General features: G+C 63.5%; 1 protein-coding gene across 1 annotated transcript in view; it reads left to right on the top strand.

Annotated features, from left to right (window-relative positions):
• The window catches only part of ADAMTS7 (ADAM metallopeptidase with thrombospondin type 1 motif 7), a 42,796-nt gene that overhangs the window by 11,467 nt on the left and 6,943 nt on the right, over window positions 1–24,386 (top strand). Inside the window, 16 exon segments of the mRNA XM_042940771.1 lie at window positions 2,427–2,438; window positions 2,440–2,511; window positions 2,825–2,872; window positions 2,875–2,951; window positions 5,216–5,365; window positions 6,435–6,578; window positions 15,102–15,246; window positions 16,118–16,210; window positions 16,515–16,660; window positions 16,748–16,917; window positions 17,080–17,213; window positions 18,060–18,180; window positions 19,219–19,463; window positions 20,804–20,945; window positions 22,886–23,012; window positions 24,116–24,329. Coding sequence (XP_042796705.1) covers window positions 2,427–2,438; window positions 2,440–2,511; window positions 2,825–2,872; window positions 2,875–2,951; window positions 5,216–5,365; window positions 6,435–6,578; window positions 15,102–15,246; window positions 16,118–16,210; window positions 16,515–16,660; window positions 16,748–16,917; window positions 17,080–17,213; window positions 18,060–18,180; window positions 19,219–19,463; window positions 20,804–20,945; window positions 22,886–23,012; window positions 24,116–24,329 — 2,040 coding nt within the window.

The raw sequence follows: 24,386 nt of genomic DNA, 5'->3' as shown, positions 1-24,386 counted from the left end.
TTACTGCTGCGGGACTTCTCAGAGCCTTCAAAGCTAATATGTGTTGAGAATTTTCCGAAGTTAAGAGCAGGGGGCTTTGGGGCAAACTTGGGTTCTGAGCCCAGGTGAACCCAGTCATAGAGCCTCAGTTGCTCTACCTGTAAATGGGGACGGTCATGCCTACTTTTAGAAGTAAGAACGATTAAGCAATATACTGCAGGTAGGCTCTCAGTACAAGGACTGTACACGTTGGGCTTGACACGTGTCCGCCGCTGCTGGTGTGGCTGCTGTAGCACACTGCCCTTCAGCCCCACAGCCACCTTCAGGGCAGCCGCACTGTGTACTCAGGCCTCCTGCGGGCCCCAGTTTGTCAGTGTGCCCTGTGTGCCAGACCCAGACCTGTGTGTGGGAGCTCGGGTGGGTCTGCTCCGAGCATCGCAAGCCAAGTTCCCCGCCTGCCCCTTTCTGAATGGCTTGTGTCATACCGTCAGCTCACTGGAAGCTTGTGGTCACCTGTAACCCCCAGATCTTCCACAGTCCACCCAGGCTTGCTCTCCGAGCCCGCAGCAGAGCTGGGCTGGACCTCCTGGGGATCGTTTATCCGGTTGAAAACACCGGTACCGACCTCAGGCCATCGCAGACACTCACTGGCTGAGTGTGTCGGCCGGTGACAACTGCCTCCCTCCGGTCCCTGCCGTTTGTTGCTCTGTGTCTATACTTCTCTGCCTCTATCTGGGGTCTATACCTCTTGGGGGGCAGAGGCGTCATACGTGCCAAGGGAAGGACCTGGTGGTGGCGGGAGCTGCCCGCAGCCCTGACTCGGGACACCGGGAGGCCAGCTGTCGGGACGGTCTTGGCAGAAGCTTAGGGGCTTCTCGCCCTCCAGGCCCCTCTGCTGGGACCTGCTGCCTGTGGTCTAGGGAAGACTCCTGACTTCCTTCAAAGTGCTTTTCCTCATTTTCTGCGAATTCTTTAGAATGAGACAAGGCGTCAGAAATTTTTAGCAGGTGCCCAAGATTCATTCCTTTGTTCAAAGAGCTCTTGAATGCCCGTCACGTCAGGTGCTAGATGGGTCACTGGGCTGAAAGAGGGCCCACCACACGGACCCCCGCGGGGCCGAGGAGACCCATGTCAGCGAAACCGTCATCTTGAGGAATCTGAAGGCCAGCAGAGGGCTGCTAGGAAGGACACATTCACGTGCTTTGGGAGTGTCTGGCAGAAGAAAGGCTCCCCGAAGATGTGCTCGAGGGTTGAGAGCTGGAGACGGGAGGACAGAACTTGGGAAAGACGAGAGGGAGAGCATTCCAGGCCGAGGGCACAATCATCTGCAAAGGCCCTGTGGTATGGAGAATCAAGGGCTTCTGAAAGAGCCAGAGTGGTTGGACCAGGGAGTGAGGACGGAGGGGCCGTCAGCATGTGGGGCGGGACTGGGACTTTTGTCTTCACCCTGTGGACAGGAAGACCCACTTGCTGCTTTAAGCAAGGGCACGGTTACTGGGTTTGCATTTCAGTGGCAGGTGACTGTGAGGCTGGAGGAGACCTTTACAGCTGGACAGATGAGAGGCTGTTGCCTCAGGCTGGGCGGTGGCCTTGGAGGTGGATGTAGGGAGCATCCAGGAGGTGGAATTGGGTTGATGCTGGGGAGGGGGAGGTGCACGGAGGTGGACGGAGGCACCTTGGGTTTCTCCAAAAAACAATGTATCCTGTTAATGGGCTTTTGTGTCCTCTTGATAGTGTGTGTTTTGTCCGTTTCTATCAAAATATCTTTTTTCTTGACGAAGCTGCTGGAAGCCAACTCATGACTGGCCTGTCCCGCCGTCTCTGCCAGCTAGGAACCTGACGCCCTGTCGCAGGCTGACCTCTTTCTTGTTCTGAGGGAGCTTCCCCCACCCGTCTCCCTGCACCTTCGCGTACCTTCCGACTTTGGGGGCGGCCTTTCCTGGGACCGGGTGGGAGCCCCCGTGCAGACCGTGGGGCCTCCGAGAGCTTGCGCCTGCCGTCTTGGCCCCACGCTGTGCCCCAGGGAGAACTTGAGTGTGGGGCAGTGGGAGACTCTGGGGGCCTGTGCCTGCCCGAGCCCCCTCTCTAGTCCCGGCCCGCGTCTCCTGCCTCGTGGGGGGACTCAGTCCTGGGATGCTGGTCCTGGTGAACCCAGGGCAGGAAGAGGCCGCGGGGCCTCCCAGCCCAAGACATAGGAGGCAAACTAGGGCCCTGGGGTGGGTGAGCTGGGTGAGCAGATCCCACACTGGTGCCCAGAACGGGCCTGGGTCTGGGCCGGCCTTTTGTCCAGACTCGGCGGTGTGTGTGCAGGTGCGGGCACGATCCCGTGTGGGTGCGCTGCGTGAGCTCCCCCGTGTGAGGACGTTGTTGGTCGGAGGTAGGCAGTGGCTGTCTGGTACCTCTCTGCAGGCTGGCGGCTGACCCCCCCCCCCCCCCTTTCTCGGCAGGTGGCCGGCCTGTTTCAACGACCCCAGCATCGGGAACCCCATCCACATTACCATCGTGCGCCTCGTCCTGCTGGAGGATGAGGAGGTGAGAGGTCACATTGCCGCGGGCTGCCCAGCGATGGGCGTCGGCCGCCAGAGCCCACCTGGTCCGTCACCCGAGGGGCCCCGTGTGGAAGGGCACGGCGGGCCTCCGTGGGGGGGTGCCCGGGCGGTGTCCTCCTCCGTCGCCCCCCGGGTCCCCGGCCGGCCCTCCATCGGGTGCCCCCCAGGATGGGCCTGTGGGGAGGGGTGGTCCCTGGAGGCTGGACCGGGCCTCTGTCTCCTGCCTTTGGAGGAGAATGGGGGCTTGGCCCTCCGGCGCTCAGGGGAGGGACCCGCGCTGCCCTCTCTGCCCCCAGGAAGACCTGAAGGTCACGCACCACGCGGACAACACCCTTCGCAGCTTCTGTGCAAGTGGCAAAAGAGCATCAACATGAAGGGGGACGCGCACCCGCTGCACCACGACACCGCCATCCTGCTCACCAGGTGCCGCCAGCTGTTGGGGGGCGCGACACGGCCAGGGGGGCCACCCGGCTGGTGGGGGGGGTGGCAACGTGGCCAGCGGGGGCCTGCTCTGGATGGCGGTGCTGTCTGACCCCCGGCGGGGTGCGGACACGGCCCTGCCCCCGGAGCCCGTGTTAGGGAGCGCACACACCTTTGGCTGGACCCCTGGGTTCCATCAGCACTTGGGGAGCTCTTGTGGGTTTCTCCCAGAACCGTCCGAAGGCAGGCCCCGTGCCCCCGGTTCCCCCCGGTGCCCGCGGTGCCCCCCCGGTGCCGGCATCCGAGATAATATAGCGGGAGACCACGACCAGGACGTGGACGCCCGTGCAGTCCACAGACTTGCTCAGGTTTTACCCGTGTCCCTGCCCCTGAGTGTGCACGAGCGTGCGTGTGTAGCTTATACGCTTCTGCCACACGTGTGCGATCCTGCCTCCACCTCCACAGTCTGGAGACGGAAGTGGTCCCTTGAAGGAGCTCTCGGCCTGGTTTTACAGCCGTGGCCCCTCCCCCACTGGGGTCCAGGCCTGTTCAGGGTCTGTCCCTGCGCTCCCTCACGGGGACAGTAACCAAAATTGTGCGACGGGGCTGCTCCCCAGGCACAAGTAGGTGTCCCCTGTGAATGCTGCTGCGGCACGATGTCCGAGTGGGGGGCGAGGGGGGGGTGAGGAGGTGCCCCCTCCCCCCCCCCCACTTCCCCCTCCCCCCCCCACTTCCCCCTCCCCCCCCCACTTCCCCCTCCCCCCCCCCACTTCCCCCTCCCCCCTCACTTCCCCCTCCCCCCCCCACTTCCCCCTCCCCCCTCACTTCCCCCTCCCCCTCACTTCCCCCCCCTCACTTCCCCCTCCCCCTCACTTCCCCCTCTCCCCCTCACTTCCCCCCCTCCCCCCTCACTTCCCCCCTCCCCCTCACTTCCCCCCTCCCCCTCACTTCCCCCCCTCCCCCTCCCCCTCCCCCTCCCCTCCCCCTCCCCCTCCCCCTTTCCCCTCCCCCTCCTCCCTCCCCCTCCCCCTCCCCCCCCTCCTCCCCCTCCCCCTCCCCCCTCCTCCCTCCCCCTCCCCTCCCCCCTCCTCCCTCCCCCCTCCCCTATCCTCCCTCCCCCTCCCCCTCCCCCTCCCCCTCCCCTCCCCTTCCCCCCCCTCCCTTCCCCCCCCTCCCCTCCCCTTCCCCTTCCCCTCCCCTCCCCTCCCCTCCCCCCTCCCCCTCCCCTTCCCCTCCCCTCCCCTTCCCCCCTCCCCTCCCCTTCCCCCCCCTCCCCTCCCCTTCCCCCCTCCCCTCCCCTTCCCCCCTCCCCTCCCCTTCCCCCCTCCCCTCCCCTTCCCCTCCCCTTCCCCTCCCCTTTCCCCTCTCCCTTGTCCCCTCCCCCTTCCCCTCCCCTTCCCCTCCCCTTCCCCTCCCCTTCCCCCCTCCTCCCCTCCCCCTTCCCCTCCCCTTCCCCTCCCCTCTCCCCCCCTCCCCTTCCCCCCTCCCCTCCCCTTCCCCCCTCCCCTCCCCTTCCCCCCTCCCCCTCCCCTTCCCCCCTCCCCTCCCCTTCCCCCCTCCCCTCCCCTTCCCCCCTCCCCTCCCCTTCCCCCCTCCCCTCCTCCCTTCCCCCCCTCCCCTCCCCTTCCCCCCCTCCCCTCCCCATCCCCCCTCCCCTCCCCTCCCCTTCCCCCCTCCCCTCCCCTCCCCTTCCCCTCCCCTTCCCCCCTCCCCTCCCCTTCCCCTCTCCCCTCCCCTTCCCCTCCCCTTCCCCTCACCCTTCCCCCCTCCCCTTCCCCTCCCCTTCTCTCCCCCCTCCCCTTCCCCCCTCACCCTTCCCCCCCCCTCCCTTCCCCTCCCCCGCCCCCTCCCTTCCCCTCCCCTTCCCCCCCTCCCCTTCCCCTCCCCTTCCCCCCTCCCCTTCCCCCCCCTCCCCCCCTCCCCTCCCCTTCCCCCCTCCCCTCCCCTTCCCCCCCCTCCCCTCCCCCTCCCCCCCTCCCCTCCCCCCCTCCCCCCTCCCCTCCCCCTCCCCCCCTCCCCTCCCCTCCCCCTCCCCTCCCCCTTCCCCCTCCCCCTCCCCCCTCCCCCCCTCACCCACTCCCATCTCACCCACTCCCATCTCACCCACTCCCATCTCACCCACTCCCTCCCCACCCACTCCCTCCCCACCCACTCCCTCCCACCTCCTCACCTACTCTCTCCCTCATGCCCAGCCACTGGCCTTCTGGGCTTAGTTCCACCTGGCACCTGGTCAGGTCAGCCTGAGGATCCTTTCTCTCTGGACGCAGGAAGGACCTGTGTGCGGCCATGAACAGGCCCTGTGAGACCCTGGGCCTGTCCCACGTGGCGGGCATGTGCCAGCCGCACCGCAGCTGCAACATCAACGAGGACACGGGCCTGCCGCTGGCCTTCACGGTGGCCCACGAGCTCGGACACAGGTACCGCACCTGCTCCCATTTCCGCACTAACGCCCCAGCTTCCCCTGCCATGCCGGGGGCACCAGACAGCTGGGCCCACGGGCCACAGGATCCCAGGGAAGCGGGCCTGGCTGTGGCCGCACGTTGTCCCTGCGATGTCCCCACCCACACCGGGCTGCTTCCCTGTGAGATGTGGGGAGGCCCACGCGGGTGCCTGTGGGCCTGGCTCGGACCGAGTCCCGGTCGGTGTGGGGTTGAGACGACCGGAAAGTCACCAGTGTCTTTAGCTGTCCCTCCGCGGTGCGCTCACTGCTTGCGTGTTGACTCTCGGTCCCCCACACCTGCGTGTCTGATTGCTCTGTGACCCCAGGCAAGTGCCCTGCCCTCTCTGGACCTTGGTGTGCCCCTTGTTGCTCGAGGGGGTTGGACTCACTGATGCTCAGGGCTCCTCCAGCCGGCCCCTCTGCGCGAGGTGTGTGGGCCACAGAGAGGCCTGGTGGTCAGAGATGTCGGCGTCATTGTTCACCTGCCCTGGGTTCCTTGAGTGACAGCCACGCGTGCAGGGCCTCGAAGCCGCCTGTGGTGGTCAAGAGCGCTCTGCCCCAAATCTGCTGTTCCCTGGCTGTGTTACCTTGGCTAGTTCCTGGGCCTCTCTGGGCAGTTCCGAGAACTGAGCAAGGTGGGGTTTCTGAAAGCGCTTAGCACGGCGCCTGGCACGTAGTAAGTCTGAGCAAAGACAATCATTCTTGTCTCCTTCCCCAGGATGGCGTCTCGAGAGTTTCTCTGTGACAGGGCGGCTCAAACTCCCTTAAATCCAGGGCACGGAGGGACCCGTGTCATTCCCTGCTGGGGACCAGTGTGGATGTGGGGACATCCCCACATCCCCACGGGGGGCCGTGGCTCGTCACTGTGGGTGCCCCTCAGGCTCAGTAGGCTGCCCCCCGCCGCCGCCCCCGCCCGTCCACGCTCTGGGCCGGGGAGGCTGAGGCTCCGAGAGGGGTCGGCCTCCCGAGGCCCCACGCGGTCTGGAGGCAGAGCCGCCCGGCGGCCCCGCAGCTCACCGGCCCCCGGGGCCTGTGCTCTCACGCAGTTTTGGGATTCAGCACGACGGAAGCGGCAATGACTGCGAGCCCGTGGGGAAACGGCCTTCCATCATGTCTCCACAGCTCCTGTACGACACCGCCCCCCTCACCTGGTCCCGCTGCAGCCGCGAGTACATCACCAGGTTCCTGGAGTAAGTCCGCCGGGCCCGTGGGGGGCCGCCCGGTGTCAGAGAGGCACGGGCCGGTCCGCCCGGGCTGGACCGAGAGGTCCCCGAGGCCATCTCCGTGTCCTGCAACCCCACAGGAGGGAGAGGGGTCGTGGGGACCTAGGGATGGGGCTGGGGTCGAGCCCTGGGTTTGGGACGGGACGGAGACCCGACGGGGCACGGCCCCGGCCGCTTGGCCACAGAGTCCTGGGGAAAGTGCCGCCGGAGGCACCGAAGCTAAAGCCTGTCCCCTCTTTCTGATCCTCTCAAGTGGTGACCGTGTTTTTGATTTGCTCTTTAACGTTGTTCTCGGCTAAGGAAAATTTAAAGATGTAAGTTATTAGCACAGAATTTTTCACGGTGCCGGTTTTAAGTGTAAGTAGGAGAACGGACCTCGGGTGCAAGGCCCCAAACGACACGGCCCATACCCGTAGCTCCCTTGACCAGAACAGCAGAAGAGTGTACGAAAGGAACTGGGTGGGTTTTGTTCCACTTCCTTTTTTTTTTTTTTTTTTTTTTTAATGTTTTTATTTATTTTTGAGAGAGAGAGACAGAGCATGAACAGGGGAGGGGCAGAGAGAGAGGGAGACACAGAATCTGAAGCAGGCTCCAGGCTCCAGCCTCCGAGCCATCAGCACAGAGCCCGACGCGGGGCTTGAACCCACGGACCGCGAGATCACGCCCTGAGCCGAAGTCGGACGCTCAACCGACTGAGCCCCCTGGGCGCCCCAGTTTTTATTCCACTTCTTAACATGTGGGTGCTCTGGCACCACTCCCTGCCCTCGGCTTACGCTGGCCAGTAAGCGGGGTCTGAAGGGAAAAGGGTCTGGGGGTCGGCCCGTAGCCCCCTCTGCATCCTCCCTCCTGGCGTGTGGGTGGCCGGGACAGGGAGGTAACGCCGATAACACGGGACGACAGGGTTTCTGGGTCGTTCGCGGTTCTTAACACATCACTGCCTTCTGTCCACATTTGAAGCACGTGCTGATTCCAGCAGGCAGTGTGGCCTCTGTTCCCGTTCCTATCTAGACCGGGTGCCTTCTGGGCCTGCCCTAAAATTGTCCCATGGGGTCCTCCTGTCGCTGACTTTAGAGGGGGTGCTTCTTTGTTCTGGCGGAGTAGGTTCTGAGAAAAGGTGCGTGGAGGTAAGGGGTTTGAAGTGTCTTTATTCTACCCTCACACCTGATCGATCATTTGATTTGGTATCAGCTTTGGGCTGTGTCGCTCTCCGTCAGTGTTGAGAGGCTTTGTTCCCGGGCTCCTGCACAGCTCAGTGGGTTGAGCCTCCGACTCTTGATTTCAGCTCAGCTTGTGATCTCATGGTTTGTGAGTTCGAGCCCCACTTTGGGCTCTGTGCTGACAGCAGGGAGCCTGCTTGGGATTCCCTCTCTCCCTCTCTTCTCCTCTCCGTGTTCCTCCCTTTATTGTTCTTCCATGAGCATGGGATGTCTTTCCGTTTCTGTGTGTTCTCCCCAGTTCTTTTCATCAGCGTTTTATTCGTTTTGCTGTGCGGAAGTTTTTTACCTTGACGAGGTCCCAGTTCTCTATTTTTGCTTTTGTTTCCATTGCTTCAGGACATACCTAGAAAAGAGTTGCCACGGCTGATGTCAGATCACTACCCGTGTTCTTTCTTCTCTGGGATTTTTATGGTTTCAGGTCTCGTGTATAGGTCTTTAATCCATTTTAAACTTATTTTTGTGTATGGTGTTAAGAAAGTGGCCCAATTTTTTTTTTTAATTTAAGAAATTTTTTTAAGTTTATTGTTCAGAGAGAGAGCAGGCGGGGAGGGGCAAAGAGAGAGGGAGACAGAATCCCAAGGAGGCTCTGTACTGTCAGTATAGATAGAGCCCAACTCGGGGCTCGAACTCACAAACCGTGAGATCATGACCTGAGCCGAGAGTTGGTCGCTTAACCGACGGGGCCACCCAGGTGCCCTGAAAGTGGTCCACGTTCGTCGTTCTGCATGTTGCTGTCCAGTTTTCCCAACACTGTTTGTTGAAGAGACTGTCTTTTTCATATTGTGTATTCTCACCTCCTTTGTCCAAGGTGAGTTGTCCATATGACCGTGGGTTTGTTCCTGGGCTTTCTGCCCTGCTTCGTTGATCTGTTTTTGTGCCAGTACCACAATGTTTTGATCATTACAGCTTTGTAACGTATCTTGAAGTCTGACATTGTGATGCGTCCAGTTTTGTTCTTTGTTTTCGAGGTTGTTGTGGCTATTTGGGGTCTTTTGTGGTTCCGTCCACGTTTTAGGATGGTTTGTTTTTGCTCTGTGAGAACTGCTGGTGGTGTTTTGACAAGGATTGCATTAAATGTGTAGACTGCTTTGAGGAGTAGAGACATTTTAACAATATGTGTTCTTCTAATTCATGAGCGTGGAAATCTTTCCATTTCTGTGCGTTCTCTTCAGTTTTTTTCATCCGTGTTTTATAGTTTCCAGAGTGCAGGCCATTACCTCGATGAAGTTGATTCCTCGGTACTTTGTTTTTGGTGCAATTGTAAATGGGGTTGTTTTCTTAATTTCTCTTTTTCTACTTCATTATTAGTACACAGAAATGCAACAGATTTCTGTATATTGATTTTGTGCCCTGAGATTTACTGAATTCACATACAGTTCCAGTAGATTTTTGGTGGACTCTTTCGGGTCCTCTATGTACAGTATTATGTCATCTGCAGATACGGAAAGTTTTACGTCTTCCTGGCCAACCTGGATTCTTTCCATTTCTTTTTCTTATCTGATTGCTATGGCTAGGACTTCCAGTACTGTGTACTGTGTTGGATGAAACTGGTGACAGTGGACATCCTTGTCTCGTTCCTGATCTGAGAGGAAAAGCTCTTAGCGCTTTATCATTGAGGATGATGCTAGCTGTGGATTTTTCATATACGGCCTTTATTAAGCTAAGGAATGTTCCCTCTACACCTACTTTGTTGAGAGTTCTTATCACGAATGGATGTTGTTACTTTGTCCAATGCTTTTTCTACGCCTGTTGGAAGGTTCGTGGGGTTTTTATCCTTTCTTGTATTCATGTGATGTATCATGTTGATTGATTTGTGAATCGTGCAACCCAGAAATAAATCCCACTTGATTGTAGCGAATGATGTTATAAACGTATTGCTGGATTCCGTTTGCAAGTATTTTACTGAGAATTTCTGCGCCCGTGCTCGTCAGAGATACTGGCCTGTAGTTCTGTTTTCTTGTGGTGTCTTTGGTTTTGGTATCGAGGTAATGCTCGCTTCGTAGAATGAGTTTGGAAGTTTTCCTTCCTTTTTAATTTTTTGGAACAATTTGAGAAGAAAAGACGTTAACTCTTTAAATGTTGGTAGAATTCACCTGTGAAGTCACCTGGTCCTGGACCAGATGTTGGGAGTTTTTGATGACTGATTCAGTTTCATTGCCAGTGTCTGGTCTGGTCAAGTTTTCTATTTATTGCTGATTTCTTTTTGGGAGGTTATATGTTTCTAGGAATTCATTTTTTCTGTGTTGTTCAATGTGGGCATTTGGTTTTTTGTTATTATAACCCTTTGTACTTTGGAGTCTGCTGTATTTCTCCTTTCATTTCTGATTTTGTTCATTTGAGTCTTTTCTTTCCTCTCCTCCCTCCCCGCCCCCCCCGCCTTTTGTCTCTCTTCTCCCCCCCACCTCTCTCTCTCTCTCTCTCTCTCTCTCTCTCTCTCTCTCCCTGTCTCTGTCTCTGTCTCTGTCTCTGTCTCTGTCTCATTCTCTCTCACTGGTTTGATGAGTCCAGCTAAAGGTATATCAATTTTATTGATCTTTTCAAAGAACCTGATCTGTATTACTGTGGTTTTTTTTTTTTATGTTTCTCATATTTATTTCTTGTCTAATCTTTATTCTTTCCTTCCTTCTGCTGGTTCAGGGTTTTGTTTGTTCTTCTTCTGGCTCCTTTACATGTAAGGTTGAGCTTTTTCATGCTGCTTTAGACCTGGCAGATGCTTTTAACCTACAACTGCCTGTCCTTCAGCCCCTGGAAATGCTCTTGTGTCATTTGGTAATTTCGTTTTCTCCTTCGGGAGCTCTTTGACCTTCAGCTGCTCTCTCATGTTGTGAGTTTTTACTTTTTTACTGGCTTTTACCTGTTTTCTGGACAGCATCCGCATGTTCACCCTTCTATTAAGTTTTTTGTACTGTACTTTTAACTTCCTGATTTCTTCCTCCTTATTGTCACGTTTCCATACTTGTTTCCTGTTTTTTCTTCCTGAGGTTATTCTTTGTATGGATTTAATTATTTTTCTTCTCCCTGCATTATCTTTCTTTAATTTTAAAAAATCTGTCACATTTGGGGCACCTGGCAGGCTCAGTCAGTTAAGCCTCTGACTCTTGATTTCAGCTCAGGTCATGATCTCATGGTTTGTGAGTTCGAGGCCTGTGTTGGGCTCTGTGCTGACAGCTCAGAGACTGCTTGGGATTCTCTCTCTCCCTCTCTCTCTCTGCCCCTCCCCTGCTCTCTCTCTCTAAAAAACAAAACTAAACCAAAACTTTCATATTAGAGGTTTTAAACTATCTGAGGTCCTGTCACACACAGGGGGAGGCACAGGGACACTGGTTGGCAGGTGTTTCTGAGTCCGTGCGGGGGACTGGGCGAGATGGGGCTGTGTCCTCGGTAGGTTGTCACATACCAGTGTCTAGAGCTCTTTTATGGAGCGGGTCTGTTTCCTCAGGGAGGAACTCTCTCTTCTTGTCCTGGGCGTGTAGGTCTGGCTGTGGCTTCTGGCACCTAGGCTGGGGGGGGTGGGGGGCTGTGGGGGGGTGGGGGGAGGCGCGTAAGGTGGGGAAGGGGCTTGGCAGCTTGTAGACTTAAATTTGTCCTCATCTCTGTCGGTCTGTCTGTAGGTCACCCTGGGCCAGATCCTCTGGTTCACCCTCTTCAGAAAGTGGTCCCCACCCTCAGCAGGTGGCCACACGGGGTTGGGAGCAGGTGTGGGGTCTGAGGTCTCCTGTCCCCAGTCTTGCTGGCGCTCCAGCCTCCATGGCTCCCTGGGGCCCTAAGCCTGAGCCTTTCTGGGGTTCTGCCTCTGGGTGGTTTCTCCCATTGGACTTGGCTTTTGACTCTCACTGCCCGACCAGGTCAGCCACTGCTTGACCGGCTGCTTTCCAGCCTCCCGGGTTTTGCTAACCTGTTCCACGTGCCGTCGTCCCCTCTCCCTCGCCTTTTGTCCTTGTGGACCTCTGCCTCCTTTACTCCTTTACTGTCCTGGGCTGCAGGGAGGGAGTGGAGATCAGTCTGCCATGTTCTTCTAGAAGTCGCTCAGTGTGGGGTTTAAATGTGTGTGTGGGGGGGTGCTGGCCCCCGACGGAGGAGGCATTGCTGGGGTGAGGGAGGAGGCAGAGAGGGGTCGTGGATGATGGTTAGGGCCTGGACTCTGGCCCCGGCTCTTCCTTGTGTTGACAGACGTGTTCCATGGGGCTCGTGACGGGCCTGCCTCTTGGGTGGCTGTGAAGGTTTGGCCCGCAGACACGTCAGTGTCCAGCACGTGGCCATGCACGTGGTTAGTGCTCAGGGCTTCTAACTGTTATCACCACTTGTAAGCCACAGGGAATATGGACCTGAACCAGGGCAGCAGCCTGGGCATGTGGGTCAGGCCTGAAAACACCCCAGGGGTGTGTCTCCTGCCCCACTTGGGGGCAGAGAATAAGGGGCCAGGCTGGAAGATGTGCTCCCCTCCCCGTAGCTCCCCCAGGGCTCTTCCCAGCGGTCCCCACCCAGGGAGCGCCCCACCCCCGCGCCCTGCCCCCGGGACCCACAGACACACAGGGGTCTCTGTGCTCGCTTTCAGCTGCTGGAATGCGTGAGGGACTTGGCTTGGGGCCTGGAGCGAGGGGTGGGGTGAGCAGGCCGGGGCCTGGGCTGGCCGGGGCACTGAGGAGGGCTGCAGGGGGGCGGTGGCCGGCGAGAGGCGTGCCCGCAGTGGAGGCTCTTCTCCTCAGGCCGGCCCCCGCGCCTGCCTCCCCAGCCTGGAGGCCCAGGAAAGCTGGAAGGAGGGGGGCTCACGTGGCAGGCGTGGAGCAGCCCGTCCTCAGCCCCTCTGCCCGCCGTGTCCTTGCTGGGGGCTGGGACGAGCTCCGCCCTCGGGGAGCGGGGCAGAAGGAAAGGACGCACAGACGGTGCCGAATGGGGTGAGGCAGTGTTCCCTGGGTCTGGGGGAGGCCCCGCGGCGCCCACGGGCCCCCTGGGTCTCCCCCCCGGACCGGACGCTTCTTGGCCCCCACCCGTAGCCGTGGGTGTGTGTCCCCCGTGCGAGGAACCTGGCGGTGAGCTGGCCGGAGGGCTGGTGCGGCTTTTTATACCTCTGTGGTTTCGGTCCCACAGGCAGCCTCAGCCTCCTGTGTGAAGGCCCAGGGCAGGTGAGGGACGGCCCAGGCCACGCGACATCTGGAGCTGGGCGGGGAGCCACACTCGGGGCTCCCACTCCCCATCAGCACTTGGGCCCGAACGTGGCCCCGATTCTGGTGTTGGGTGCCGGAGGGTCCCCCGACGCCCCCAGCCTCTCGCGCACACACAGAATGGACCAGATGGGCTGTTGTCACTCCAGCCGCCCCGCCCACAGGACCTGACACGTGGCAGGTTCCAGCCAGGAAACAGCCCGGGGGTGGCCCCGGTGTGGCATTGGGGCGAATTAGACTGCAGGTTGGAGGAGCCCCCAGGCTGGGTCCGAGCTCCCCCCAGGCGGTGAGCCCTCCTGGCCCATATCCTGAATTGCAGGACAGAAGGAGTCCCTGGGTCCTGCTGACGCTTTGCCCCAGGGCACAGGCCCAGGGAGCCCCAGACCGAGGTTAGCAGTCAGAACACTGCTTTCTCTCTGCCAGGGCTCAGCTGCCATGGATTTGAACTTGCACTGGGGTGAAGTATTTGAGGTCGGGCTTATGGACGGAGGGGAGGAGCTGTGCACCGGGCAGCCCAGCAAGTGGACGCGTGTGGCCACTGGCGGCTCGGGCCTGGCCTCAGACTCTGACGTTACCGCTCTCCGGTGTGACCCAGGGCCAGTGACGTTCTGCCCTGGGGGCCCTGTGTGTGTGAGAAGGGGATTAGATTCTGCCCAGGGTGTTTGAGGAGCAAGCGAGGACCTGGCCTGTGGTCACCTGGGCAGAGGGCTGGGTCCCACAGCTGCTCTTTTGCCAACGCCCAGCTGACAGGGTCTGTTTTCCGCTAGCACAGATGGTCCAGGTGATTTGGGGGGAGGGGTCCTCAGGACCCTCAGCGGGAGTCCGGTCTCAGTGTTCACTGCAGCTCTGGGTGGAGCTTGGGGCCTGCCACCAGCTGGGGGACTTGGGAGACCCCAGACCCCCACCCCATCTCACCCGCGGTCCCAGGGGCTGACGGCCCCCGGCCTCTCCCCACACCCGCCTGTGCGCTGGCCTGAGTCTATCTCCCAGCCTGTCCCCATCCTGTGGTGTCTCCTCTGTGCCTCCCCACCAGACCCCAGCACCCACCCCCTCCAGCCTTCCGACCCTAACCAGGACCCTCCACTCATCTGGTGCCCCGCACCTCAGACTGGAACACCGGAGGGCTTCTGCCTCCCCCTGCCCTGCCTGGCCGGGGTGTCCGTGCTGCCCGGGCCGGCTACCCATCACCCCCGACCTCAGTTCTCCCCAGCCACTGCCGCCCCGAGGGAGGGAGGGAGGGAGGCCCCGGACACCTTTCTGACTCCTGCATGATGGCAGTGAGCCCTGGGCTCATTGGTCAACATGTGGGCCTGGCAAGGGCAGCAGGATGGTCACTGGCCCCCAGAGGCGGTAGCTGTGCACAAGGTGCCCGTGGAGAGATGCGCTGGCATAAGTGGGCCCGAGCTGGGCCTGGGATACCTTCTGTCTCTGTGCTCCCCGCCTGCCGATCAGGGTTCCCTGTGCTTCCAGGGGGCAGGCAGGAGTAAATGAGGGAGTGATGGGCAGGCAGGGCTGCCCCAGGCTCTCCCAGGCTGTGGTCCCCCACAGAGACCCTAGATCTCACCTGGGGTGGGGTGTCAGAGGCGCTGGCTGCTGTATCAGCTGTGGCCTGATGCTCTCCAGATCCCTCACTGACGTGGCCGGCCGTGGCCCCATGCGGGGGGGGGGGGGGGGGGGGGGGGGCAGAGCCTGCAGGAATTCAGAGCAGGGCCAGGAGGGGGATTGGTGGTCTGGAGGCTTCTGAGGCCGGGCCTTTGGGCAGGGGATCCAGGAGACATTCCTCACAGGAGAGTGCTAGAGCACCGTGGGTGGGAACCATGGCTCTGGGGGTGGGGCCAGTTGGTTAGGGAGCCTGAGTGTGTCCGGAGACACGGAGACCCGGAGGGAGCAGGAAGGCCTGAATGCTGGGCCAGGGGTCTGGGCTGGAGGTCGGAGGGGAGGCTGGGGTGAGCGAGGAGGCTGCAGTTTTCCTACAGGTTTAGTGCTCTTCCCTCCCCGCCGCGCCCCGCCCTCGCCCCGCCCTCGCCCCGCCCTGCCCCGCCCCTCCGAGGCCTCCCTGATGGGTCTCTCAGGCTGTCCCCCTTGCCCTGTCCCCTGTCCCATCTCTGCAGCCGGGGGTGGGGCCTGTGCTTGGACGATGCTCCCACCAAGGATGTCATCGACTTCCCCTCGGTGCCGCCCGGGGTCCTCTACGACGTGGGCCACCAGTGCCGCCTCCAGTATGGGGCCTATTCGGCCTTCTGTGAGGACATGGACGTGAGTGTGGGCACAGGTGGGGGCGGGGCTACCCTCCGCAGCCTGCAGCGCCTGCGCTCGGCCCACACCCCACACGTGATGCTGGGGGACTCGGCCTGTGGGATCCGCCTCGGGCTGGGGGGCTACACACCCAGCTCTGAATTCTGGGTGGACCATTTGCCAACTGCGGCTATGGGCGAGACCGTCACCTCCCAGGGCTGGGTTAGAAGAGGCAAAATAAAACCCTGGGGGAGACCCCCCCCCTCCCTGGGGGAGACCTGCCCGAAGTGAAGGCCTTCGCAGCCTTGTTAGAGACCCCGGGTTTGGTGGCGGTGAGGGTCTTTCTAAGGGAGTGGGCGGGGCTGGGAGAGGTAAGTGTGGGGAGGGGGTGGAGCTGGGAGAGGTGTGGGTGGGGCTGTGAGGTGTGGGCGGGAGGCTGGGCGGGGGAGTAGGCGGGGCTGGGAGATGTATGGGCAGGGCTTGGAGAGGTGGGCGGGAGGCTGGGAGATGTATGGGCAGGGCTTAGAGAGGTGGGCGGGAGGCTGGGAGGGGGAGTAGGCGGGGCTGGGAGAGGTAAGTGTGGGGAGGGGGTGGAGCTGGGAGAGGTGTGGGCGGGAGGCTGGGCGGGGGAGTGGGCGGGGCTGGGAGATGTATGGGCAGGGCTTGGAGAGGTGGGCGGGAGGCTGGGGAGGGGGCGGGGCTGGAGGCCGTTCTGAACAAGCCCCAGTGCCGGCCGCCCCCAGCGCCTCTTGTTTGGGAGAAGATGGGAAGGGCCCTCTGGGAATCCCATTTGCAGACCCCCACCCTGTGCCAGCCCCACGCAGGGTGGTGAGGGGTGGGCGGGTGGAGGCAGCAGGGAGGGGTCAGGGCATGGCCTGTGTCCTCCCTGCAGAATGTGTGCCACACACTCTGGTGCTCCGTGGGGACCACCTGTCACTCCAAGCTGGATGCAGCTGTGGACGGCACCAGGTGTGGGGAGAGCAAGGTAGGGGGCAGTGTCAGGTGGGGGGGAGGGGTGGGGCTCCCAGCATGCCTCTGCTCTGCAGGCAGCCTTGGCTCAGGCTCTCGGAGCCCAGCCTCTCTGCCCTGTCCCGCCTGCGCGCTGGACCAGGAAGTCGGCACCTGGGCTCTGTCGTTCCTGTGAGCCTCCACCACTGGGAGGAGCCTCCTCTCTCCTGAGAGGTCTTGTCCTCTGCCTGCCCCGGCCCCCCAGCTGCCACAGTGTCACCCGGGCGGGGATGGCCGACTGGCCTGGGTGCGCGTCTCCACCTGGTCGGCTGTCTCGGTAGTGGTGTCTGAACGGGGAGTGTGTTCCTGTCGGCTTCCGGCCTGAGGCTGTGGACGGCGGCTGGTCGGGCTGGAGCGCCTGGTCCGTCTGCTCGCGGAGCTGTGGTGTGGGCGTGCAGAGTGCCGAACGGCGGTGTGCGCAGCCTGTGTGAGTGTGGGGCTGGGGCCACCCGGGGACGCGGTGGCACCGCGCTCGCCGTGCGCTCACTCTGCCTCCCCCCCCCCCCCCCAACAGGCCCAAGTACAAGGGCAAGTACTGTGTGGGCGAGCGGAAGCGCTTCCGTCTGTGCAACCTGCAGGCCTGCCCCCCCGGCCGCCCCTCGTTCCGCCACGTCCAGTGCAGCCACTTCGACGCCATGCTCTACAAGGGCCAGCTACACACCTGGGTGCCGGTGCTCAACGACGGTGAGTCCTGCCGCCCTCGGGGAGGGGCCAGGGGGTGGGTGGCAGGAGCCGGGACCCCACCCCAGGGGGGCCGTGCCGTCCCCGGAGCCTCCAGCCCGTCCCTGACACACAGTGCGACGCCCGCCCCGGCTGTCGCTCACGGCTCTCCCCTTGGGCCCCCAGCCAGCCCCTGTGAGCTGCACTGCCGGCCTTCGAGCGAGTACTTTGCTGAGAAGCTCAGGGACGCTGTGGTGGATGGCACCCCCTGCCACCAGGGCCGGCCCGGCCACGACCTCTGCATCAATGGCATCTGCAAGGTATGCCCGACGGGAGGGGCGTCTCCCACGGCAGCTGCCCCGGGTTCCCTCCTGGTCCCCCTCTGGCCCCCGTCAGCAAAGGCCACTGCCCCCACCAGCACTGGAGCCCCTCACAGGCAGACCGTGTACCCCCAGCCCCTGCACCGTGGCCCTCCTCCCCTCCTCCCCTCCTCCCCTCCTCCCCTCCTCCCCTCCTCCCCTCTTCCCCTCCTCCCCTCCTCCCCTCCTCCCTGCCTGCTGTCTGAGCCTCTGAAGCTCGGCCCGCACCTGCACAGCCCCTGCCGGGAAGCCAGAGCCCGGGTCAGCCTCCTGCTGGCCGAATGACCCCAGGCAGTGGTGTCCTCTGAGAGAGAAAGTGGCCGGTTCTGCACCCCGTCACCAGGTTCGGTGACGTCACTGCAGGGACATGCAGGGCCCCGAACCTGGCAGATGAGCGTCAGTAACGCCGGCAGCGTGTATGCTCGTTTCTGGCGTCAGCCCCGGCCTCTTCCCCACCCGTGTCCCAGCCACTGTCCCCCACCCGACGCACTGGGGCCCAGAGTGGCAGGGACGCTCTTGCCCGGGGCCTCTGATACAGATTCCTGTTTCCGGGAAACTTTCGTCCACGCTGGGGGAGCCCCTGGGGTGCCAGTGCCCCGCCTGCTGTAGCTCTTTGTGAAAGGCCCTCCCCCCCGTACCTCGTGACCCCTCAGCATGGCCTCACTGCACGCGTGGATCCCCCTGTGTCACACCCGGGGACAGGCGGAGCGGGGGCCTGCTCCCACCCTGGCGGACCCTGGCGGCAGGGGCCAGGGAGGGCTGCCAGCTGGTGGCCAGGCACTGGGGACTCCCTCCCGTGTGTTCCAGAACGTGGGCTGTGACTTCGAGATTGACTCGGGTGCTGTCGAGGACCGCTGTGGCGTGTGCCACGGCAACGGCTCCACCTGCCACACCGTGAGCGGGACCTTCGAGGAGTCTGAGGGCCTGGGTACGCGGTGGGTGGGTGGGGGGGGGGGGGGTCCTCCTAACTCGGCAGCCCTGCCTGATCCCCGGGGTCCCGCCCGGGCTAGAGACCGGAGGCAGGGAGACCACCCCGCTGGGTCCTCTCGGGCGTCGGGCACCTTGGCCCAGACACAGAGACGTGTACTCAGGGGAGTCCTCCTGCCCCGGGGACCCCGGGTTGGCTGATGAGGCTTATGGGTGGCGCCAGCCCCTTCAGAGGCTACCGCCTTCTTGTGAGGCTTCAGAGAGCCGCCCCCCCCCCCCCAACTCCACCCCCTCAGCCGTGTGAGTGCCGGCTGCGTGTGCTGGGTGAGGGGGGCTTGAAGGTGAGGAGCTCACAGCGACAGGTGACGAAAGCTTTCAGTGTGGCAGGTGCGGTTGTGGGGGGCCCAGCAGGCTGTGAGGAAGGAGGTCCTGACCCGGGGAGGTGAGGGGAGACTTCCTGGAGGAGGGGGGAGTTTAGCTGGTGCATGAAAGACCCAGGTGAGATGGGAGGAGCGTTTCACGCAGGAAAGAGCTGTGTCCCCGAGGCCCGGGTGCATCTCTGTGCAGGCACCCATAAGGAGCGGGGCCTCGGGCGCTGGGCCAGGACGCTCGGACCCTGGAGCCCCATTCATACCCCAGCAGGACCCTCGGGCATGTTACTTAATCTGTCTGGGCCTCAGTTTCCTCACCGGTCAGATGGGGGTGACGGCAGCCCCTGCGTCACCGGGTAAAGCGTATAGAGTCAGTGAAGGAACGGGAACGGGCTGTGTGGGCAGCACGGAGGGTGTCCCCGGGAAGGGCCCAGCCAGCCTAGGCATCCAGGAGAGGCGTGAAGGGGCATGGGTCACGGGGGCAGGATTTGAGGGTCCCCTTTAGGTTTAGGTGACCTAGGACACATGGGACCCTCTGCCTTCTGGAGGAGCTTGGGCCCCGGGCTGGTGGTGGGACCTTTGCCGTCAGCAGGCTGGGTGGAGCGGGAAGGGGGGCGAGGGAAGGGGACGGTCAGCCTCTTAGCGTCTGCACACCCCCTGGCCAACAGGGTACGTGGACGTGGGGCTGATCCCGGCTGGCGCCCGCGAGATCCGCATCGAGGAGGTGGCTGAGGCCGCCAACTTCCTGGCCCTGCGGAGCGAGGACCCTCACAAGTACTTCCTCAACGGGGGCTGGACCATCCAGTGGGGCGGGGACTACCCGGTGGCGGGCACCACCTTCACGTACGCGCGCACAGGCAACTGGGAGAACCTCACGGCCCCCGGCCCCACCGACGAGCCCATCTGGATCCAGGTGCCTGCCTCCCGAGGCCCAGGGTGGGGGGCAGAGTTGGGCCCCGGGGGTCCAGCACCCCCTGCCCCACGGTGAGACAGGGCCCTGGGCCTCTGCCTCCCTTCCCCCGTCTCTAGGACAGCCCCACGGTGTAGCCCCAGGTCCCAGAGGTGGCTGGGGCTGGGTCCCTTCCAGTGATCACTCTGGGCAGGTGGCAGGACGCCTCGTGCTCGTGGGGCCACCTCATGCTCGTGGGGATGCCTCGTGCTCATGGCCCTGGGTGGGCGGTGGGGACGCCTCGTGCTCGTGGCCCCAGGTGGGCGGTGGGGACGCCTCGTGCTCGTGGCCCCAGGTGGGCGGTGGGGACGCCTCGTGCTCGTGGCCCCAGGTGGGTGGCGGGGACGCCTCACGCTCGTGGGGCCCCGGGTGGGCAGTGGGGATGCCTTGTGCTCATGGCCCCAGGTGGGTGGTGGGGACGCCTCGTGCTCGTGGCCCCAGGTGGGTGGTGGGGACGCCTCACGCTCGTGGGGCCCTGGGTGGGCAGTGGGGATGCCTCGTGCTCGTGGCCCCAGGTGGGTGGTGGGGACGCCTCGTGCTCGTGGGGCCCTGGGTGGGCAGTGGGGACGCCTCGTGCTCATGGCCCTGGGTGGGCGGTGGGGACGCCTCGTGCTCGTGGCCCCAGGTGGGTGGTGGGGACGCCTCGTGCTCGTGGGGCCCTGGGTGGGCAGTGGGGACGCCTCGTGCTCATGGCCCTGGGTGGGCGGTGGGGACGCCTCGTGCTCGTGGCCCCAGGTGGGTGGTGGGGACGCCTCGTGCTCGTGGGGCCCTGGGTGGGCAGTGGGGACGCCTCGTGCTCATGGCCCTGGGTGGGCGGTGGGGACGCCTCGTGCTCGTGGCCCCAGGTGGGTGGTGGGGACGCCTCGTGCTCGTGGCCCCAGGTGGGCGGTGGGGACGCCTCACGCTCGTGGGGCCCTGGGTGGGCAGTGGGGACGCCTCGTGCTCATGGCCCTGGGTGGGTGGTGGGGACGCCTCGTGCTCGTGGGGCCCTGGGTGGGCGGTGGGGACGCCTTGTGCTCATGGCCCTGGGTGGGCGGTGGGGAAGCCTCGTGCTCGTGGCCCCAGGTGGGTGGTGGGGACGCCTCGTGCTTGTGGGGCCCTGGGTGGGCAGTGGGGACGCCTCGTGCTCATGGCCCTGGGTGGGTGGTGGGGACGCCTCGTGCTCGTGGGGCCCTGGGTGGGCGGTGGGGACGCCTTGTGCTCATGGCCCTGGGTGGGCGGTGGGGAAGCCTCGTGCTCGTGGCCCCCTGGGTGGGTGGTGGGGACGCCTCGTGCTCACAGGGCCCCTTGCCCACCCGCCTTAGCTGCTCTTCCAGGAGAGCAACCCCGGGGTGCGCTACGAGTACACCATCCACAGGGAGGAGGATGGCCACGGCCACGGCCAGCCGCCCGAGTTCTCCTGGAGCTACGGGCCCTGGAGCCAGTGCACGGTCACCTGTGGCACAGGTGAGGAAAGGGGTGGGCGCGGTGCCCGGCTTCAGCCTCCGGCTGGCTGCTTACGTGCGGCTCTCGGGCCCCCGTGTCCAGAGCGGGGCCGCCGGCAGCCCTGCCCCTGGGTCCTTCAGGGGAGAGGCCGGCACAGGACCGGACACGTGCTGAGCGCCCAGTGTGTCTCAGCTGCTGGCACTCTGTCCCCAGAGACGCGCCGGCTGCCCCTTCCTTGGTTCTCACTGCTCAGCAGGCCCCTCACCGGCGCTTCTGTCCCACGCCGGCCACCGGACCCTCGTCCTCGCAGCCTTCCGTGGGCTCCTTCCTCCACCTCCTGCTGCAGATGGGCTTTGCGGCTCCTTCCGGGGCGGCCCAGAGCCTGGTGCTCCCTGGCTGCCGCCCCAGGAGGGGCTTCGCAGGGGGGATGGGGAGGAGGAGGAGGAGAGGTGGGGAGGAGGGAGCCAGGACCACCAGCGTGTCCCCACCCCCGCTCTGAGCCTCTGGGCCCAGTGGCCTGTTCCCCACGCGCACTCATTTCTTCCAACTGTAGGAGACGTGTAAAAGTGTCGCTGACTCCCTGTTCCCCGGGGCTCGTCACCCCCGGTGCCCCTCAGTGTCCAGGGATCTCAGCATCAGGAGTCTGGGACAGACGTCTGCTCGTTCCTTTTTAGTTTTTAGTTTTTTATTTTGAGAGACAGCGTGAGTCAGAGAGGGACAGAGAGGGGGTAGGGGGAGAGGGAGAATCCCAAGCAGGGTCCGCGCTGTCAGCACAGAACCTGACTCGGGGCTCAAACCCATGAACCACGAGATCACGACCTGAGGCGAATGAAAACTTGGACACTTCATCGACTCAGCCACCCAGGCACCCCTCAAACGTCCCTTAACAACCTCGTGTGGTGATAAAGTGGAAACCGACACACGGAAACCTGGCAGAAATTTTCAAAAGCTGTTAAAAAGTATCCCGTCCCATAGAGCGTCTTTACGTTTACAAACATGACCGCAAACCCGTTAGACCGGGCCCTGGGGGTCAGCGGACGGCCGCTTCACAGGTGGGTGGCTGAGGGGCGTGTGGCGCTACAGGTCGTGGGGTGCCAGCTGGAGCACCAGTGCAGGTGGCTCGGGGTGGCCTTAGGGACCCAGGACCCCTCTCCCCATCCGAGTGTTCCCCTCACGTGTGTCAAGGTAGCCCCGCCCTCCCCCTTCTTGGGGTCCAGGCAGGAAGAAGGAAGGGGCGAGGGGCTGACCCCCAGGGGAGGGACTCGTGTCCTTTTCTCCTGTGTCCTTCCCTCGCGCATGGGAACTCCCGTGGGGAGTGTTCTCAGCAGGCCCTCGCAGAGAACCAGAATTCTGTTAGGGGAGGAGGAGTGGACAGGACGGAAGGCTCAGGCCAAGGAGACCTGGTCTTCTGGCCTGTGAGGGAAGCAGGGGAAGGCAGGGCCTGCTGGACGGTCCTGCCACCGGAGACAGTGTGGGGTCCGCGTCCAAGGGGAGGAGCGCGGTCGTGCAAAGGCCCAGAGGCAGGTGGTGGCTGGGGGACAGAAACAGTGACAAAGGCGGGCTGGAGAGGAGTGTCTGTTCGGGGGTCTGGCGAGTGGCCTCGCTCCGCCTTTTCCGAGCGCTGACCCCGCTGGGAGGGGAGGCTGGGTTCGCACGACCACGTGTTGTCCTCACACCCTGGCTTCGAGGCAGGTGTTACTGTTCCTCCCACTTACAGATAAATACACGGAGGTGCAGAGAGGCCAGGTGAGCCGCCCAAGCCTCCCAGCTAGGACGCCGAGGGGCTGGGCCCTCAACGCCACGGACCTCCACGCTCTGGTCCCTGTCTAGGGGTGGAGGCGGAGGCCTCGTTCTGGGAGGGTTCTAGAGGAGCGGGTGTGGCCTTGTCTCTGGGTGCGGGGCAGCCCGGGCAGGGGGCACCCTGGGTGCCGGGCCCAGGCTGAGCCCCCGCGGCCCCCCAGGCGTGCAGAGGCAGACTGTGCACTGTGCCGAGCGACAGGTGGGGCCCGTGGACGAGAGACACTGTGACCCCCTGGTCCGGCCTGATGACCGCCAGAGGCAGTGCAGCGAGGAGCCGTGCCCCGCCCGGTGAGCCCGCCCTGACCGCTCCTGGCCCTGCCACGCACCCCACATCCGGGGCCCACGGGAGGGGCTGAGGGAGTGGGGCTAAAGGCCCAGGTCGTGGCCACCACCACCCCAGCCTGGAGCAGCTGGCCTAGGATGTCCCTGGTCACTAGGGTTTGGGTCTTGCCCAGCCCCCCGGGGAGGTCCTGTCACTGGGCTTCGGGGCTTGCAGCTCTGGGAGATTGTCCCCTGGGCCCTGACCTGACCCGCCTGCGCCCCGAGTGCCTGGGAGATTGTCCCCTGCGTCCTGACCCACCTGCACCCTGAGTGCCTGGGAGATTGTCCCCTGGGCCCTGACCCGACCCGCCTGCGCCCCGAGTGCCTGGGAGATTGTCCCCTGGGCCCTGACCCGACCTGCCTGCACCCCGAGTGCCTGGGAGATTGTCTCCTGCGTCCTGACCCACCTGCACCCTGAGTGCCTGGGAGATTGTCCCCTGGGCCCTGACCCGACCCGCCTGTACCCCGAGTGCCTGGGAGATTGTCCCCTGCGTCCTGACCCACCTGCACCCTGAGTGCCTGGGAGATTGTCCCCTGGGCCCTGACCCGACCCGCCTGCGCCCCGAGTGCCTGGGAGATTGTCCCCTGGGCCCTGACCCGACCTGCCTGCACCCCGAGTGCCTGGGAGATTGTCTCCTGCGTCCTGACCCACCTGCACCCTGAGTGCCTGGGAGATTGTCCCCTGGGCCCTGACCCGACCCGCCTGTACCCCGAGTGCCTGGGAGATTGTCCCCTGCGTCCTGACCCACCTGCACCCTGAGTGCCTGGGAGATTGTCCCCTGGGCCCTGACCCGACCCGCCTGCGCCCCGAGTGCCTGGGAGATTGTCCCCTGGGCCCTGACCCGACCCGACCCACCTGCACCCCGAGCGCCTGGGAGATTGGCCCCTGCGTCCTGACCCACCTGCACCCTGAGTGCCTGGGAGATTGTCCCCTGGGCCCTGACCCGACCCGCCTGCGCCCTGAGTGCCTGGGAGATTGTCCCTGGGCCCCGCCCCGCCCCGCCCTGCCTGCACCCCCGGTGCCTGGGAGCGCTGCCAGGCTCCGCTGATGTGGCCCGTGTGCCTCGCAGGTGGTGGGCAGGGGAGTGGCAGGCGTGCTCCCACTCCTGCGGGTCTGCGGGGCTCTCCCGCCGCTCTGTGCTCTGTATCCGCGGTGTGGGGCCGGATGAGCAGAGGGCTCTGCAGCCGCCTGCCTGTGAGCACCTCCCCCGGCCCCCTGCCGAAAGTCCTTGTAACCGTGAGGTGCCCTGCCCTGCCACCTGGGCCGTGGGGAACTGGTCTCAGGTGAGTGTCAGGATGCGGGGCCCGCCCCCAGCTCCACCATCGGTCTCCAGGGGGCCC

The sequence above is a fragment of the Panthera leo genome, chromosome B3 (genome assembly GCF_018350215.1).
Source record: "Panthera leo isolate Ple1 chromosome B3, P.leo_Ple1_pat1.1, whole genome shotgun sequence".
NCBI classification, from domain to species: Eukaryota; Metazoa; Chordata; class Mammalia; order Carnivora; family Felidae; genus Panthera; species Panthera leo.
This window is presented reverse-complemented; position numbering and strand designations above follow the sequence as displayed.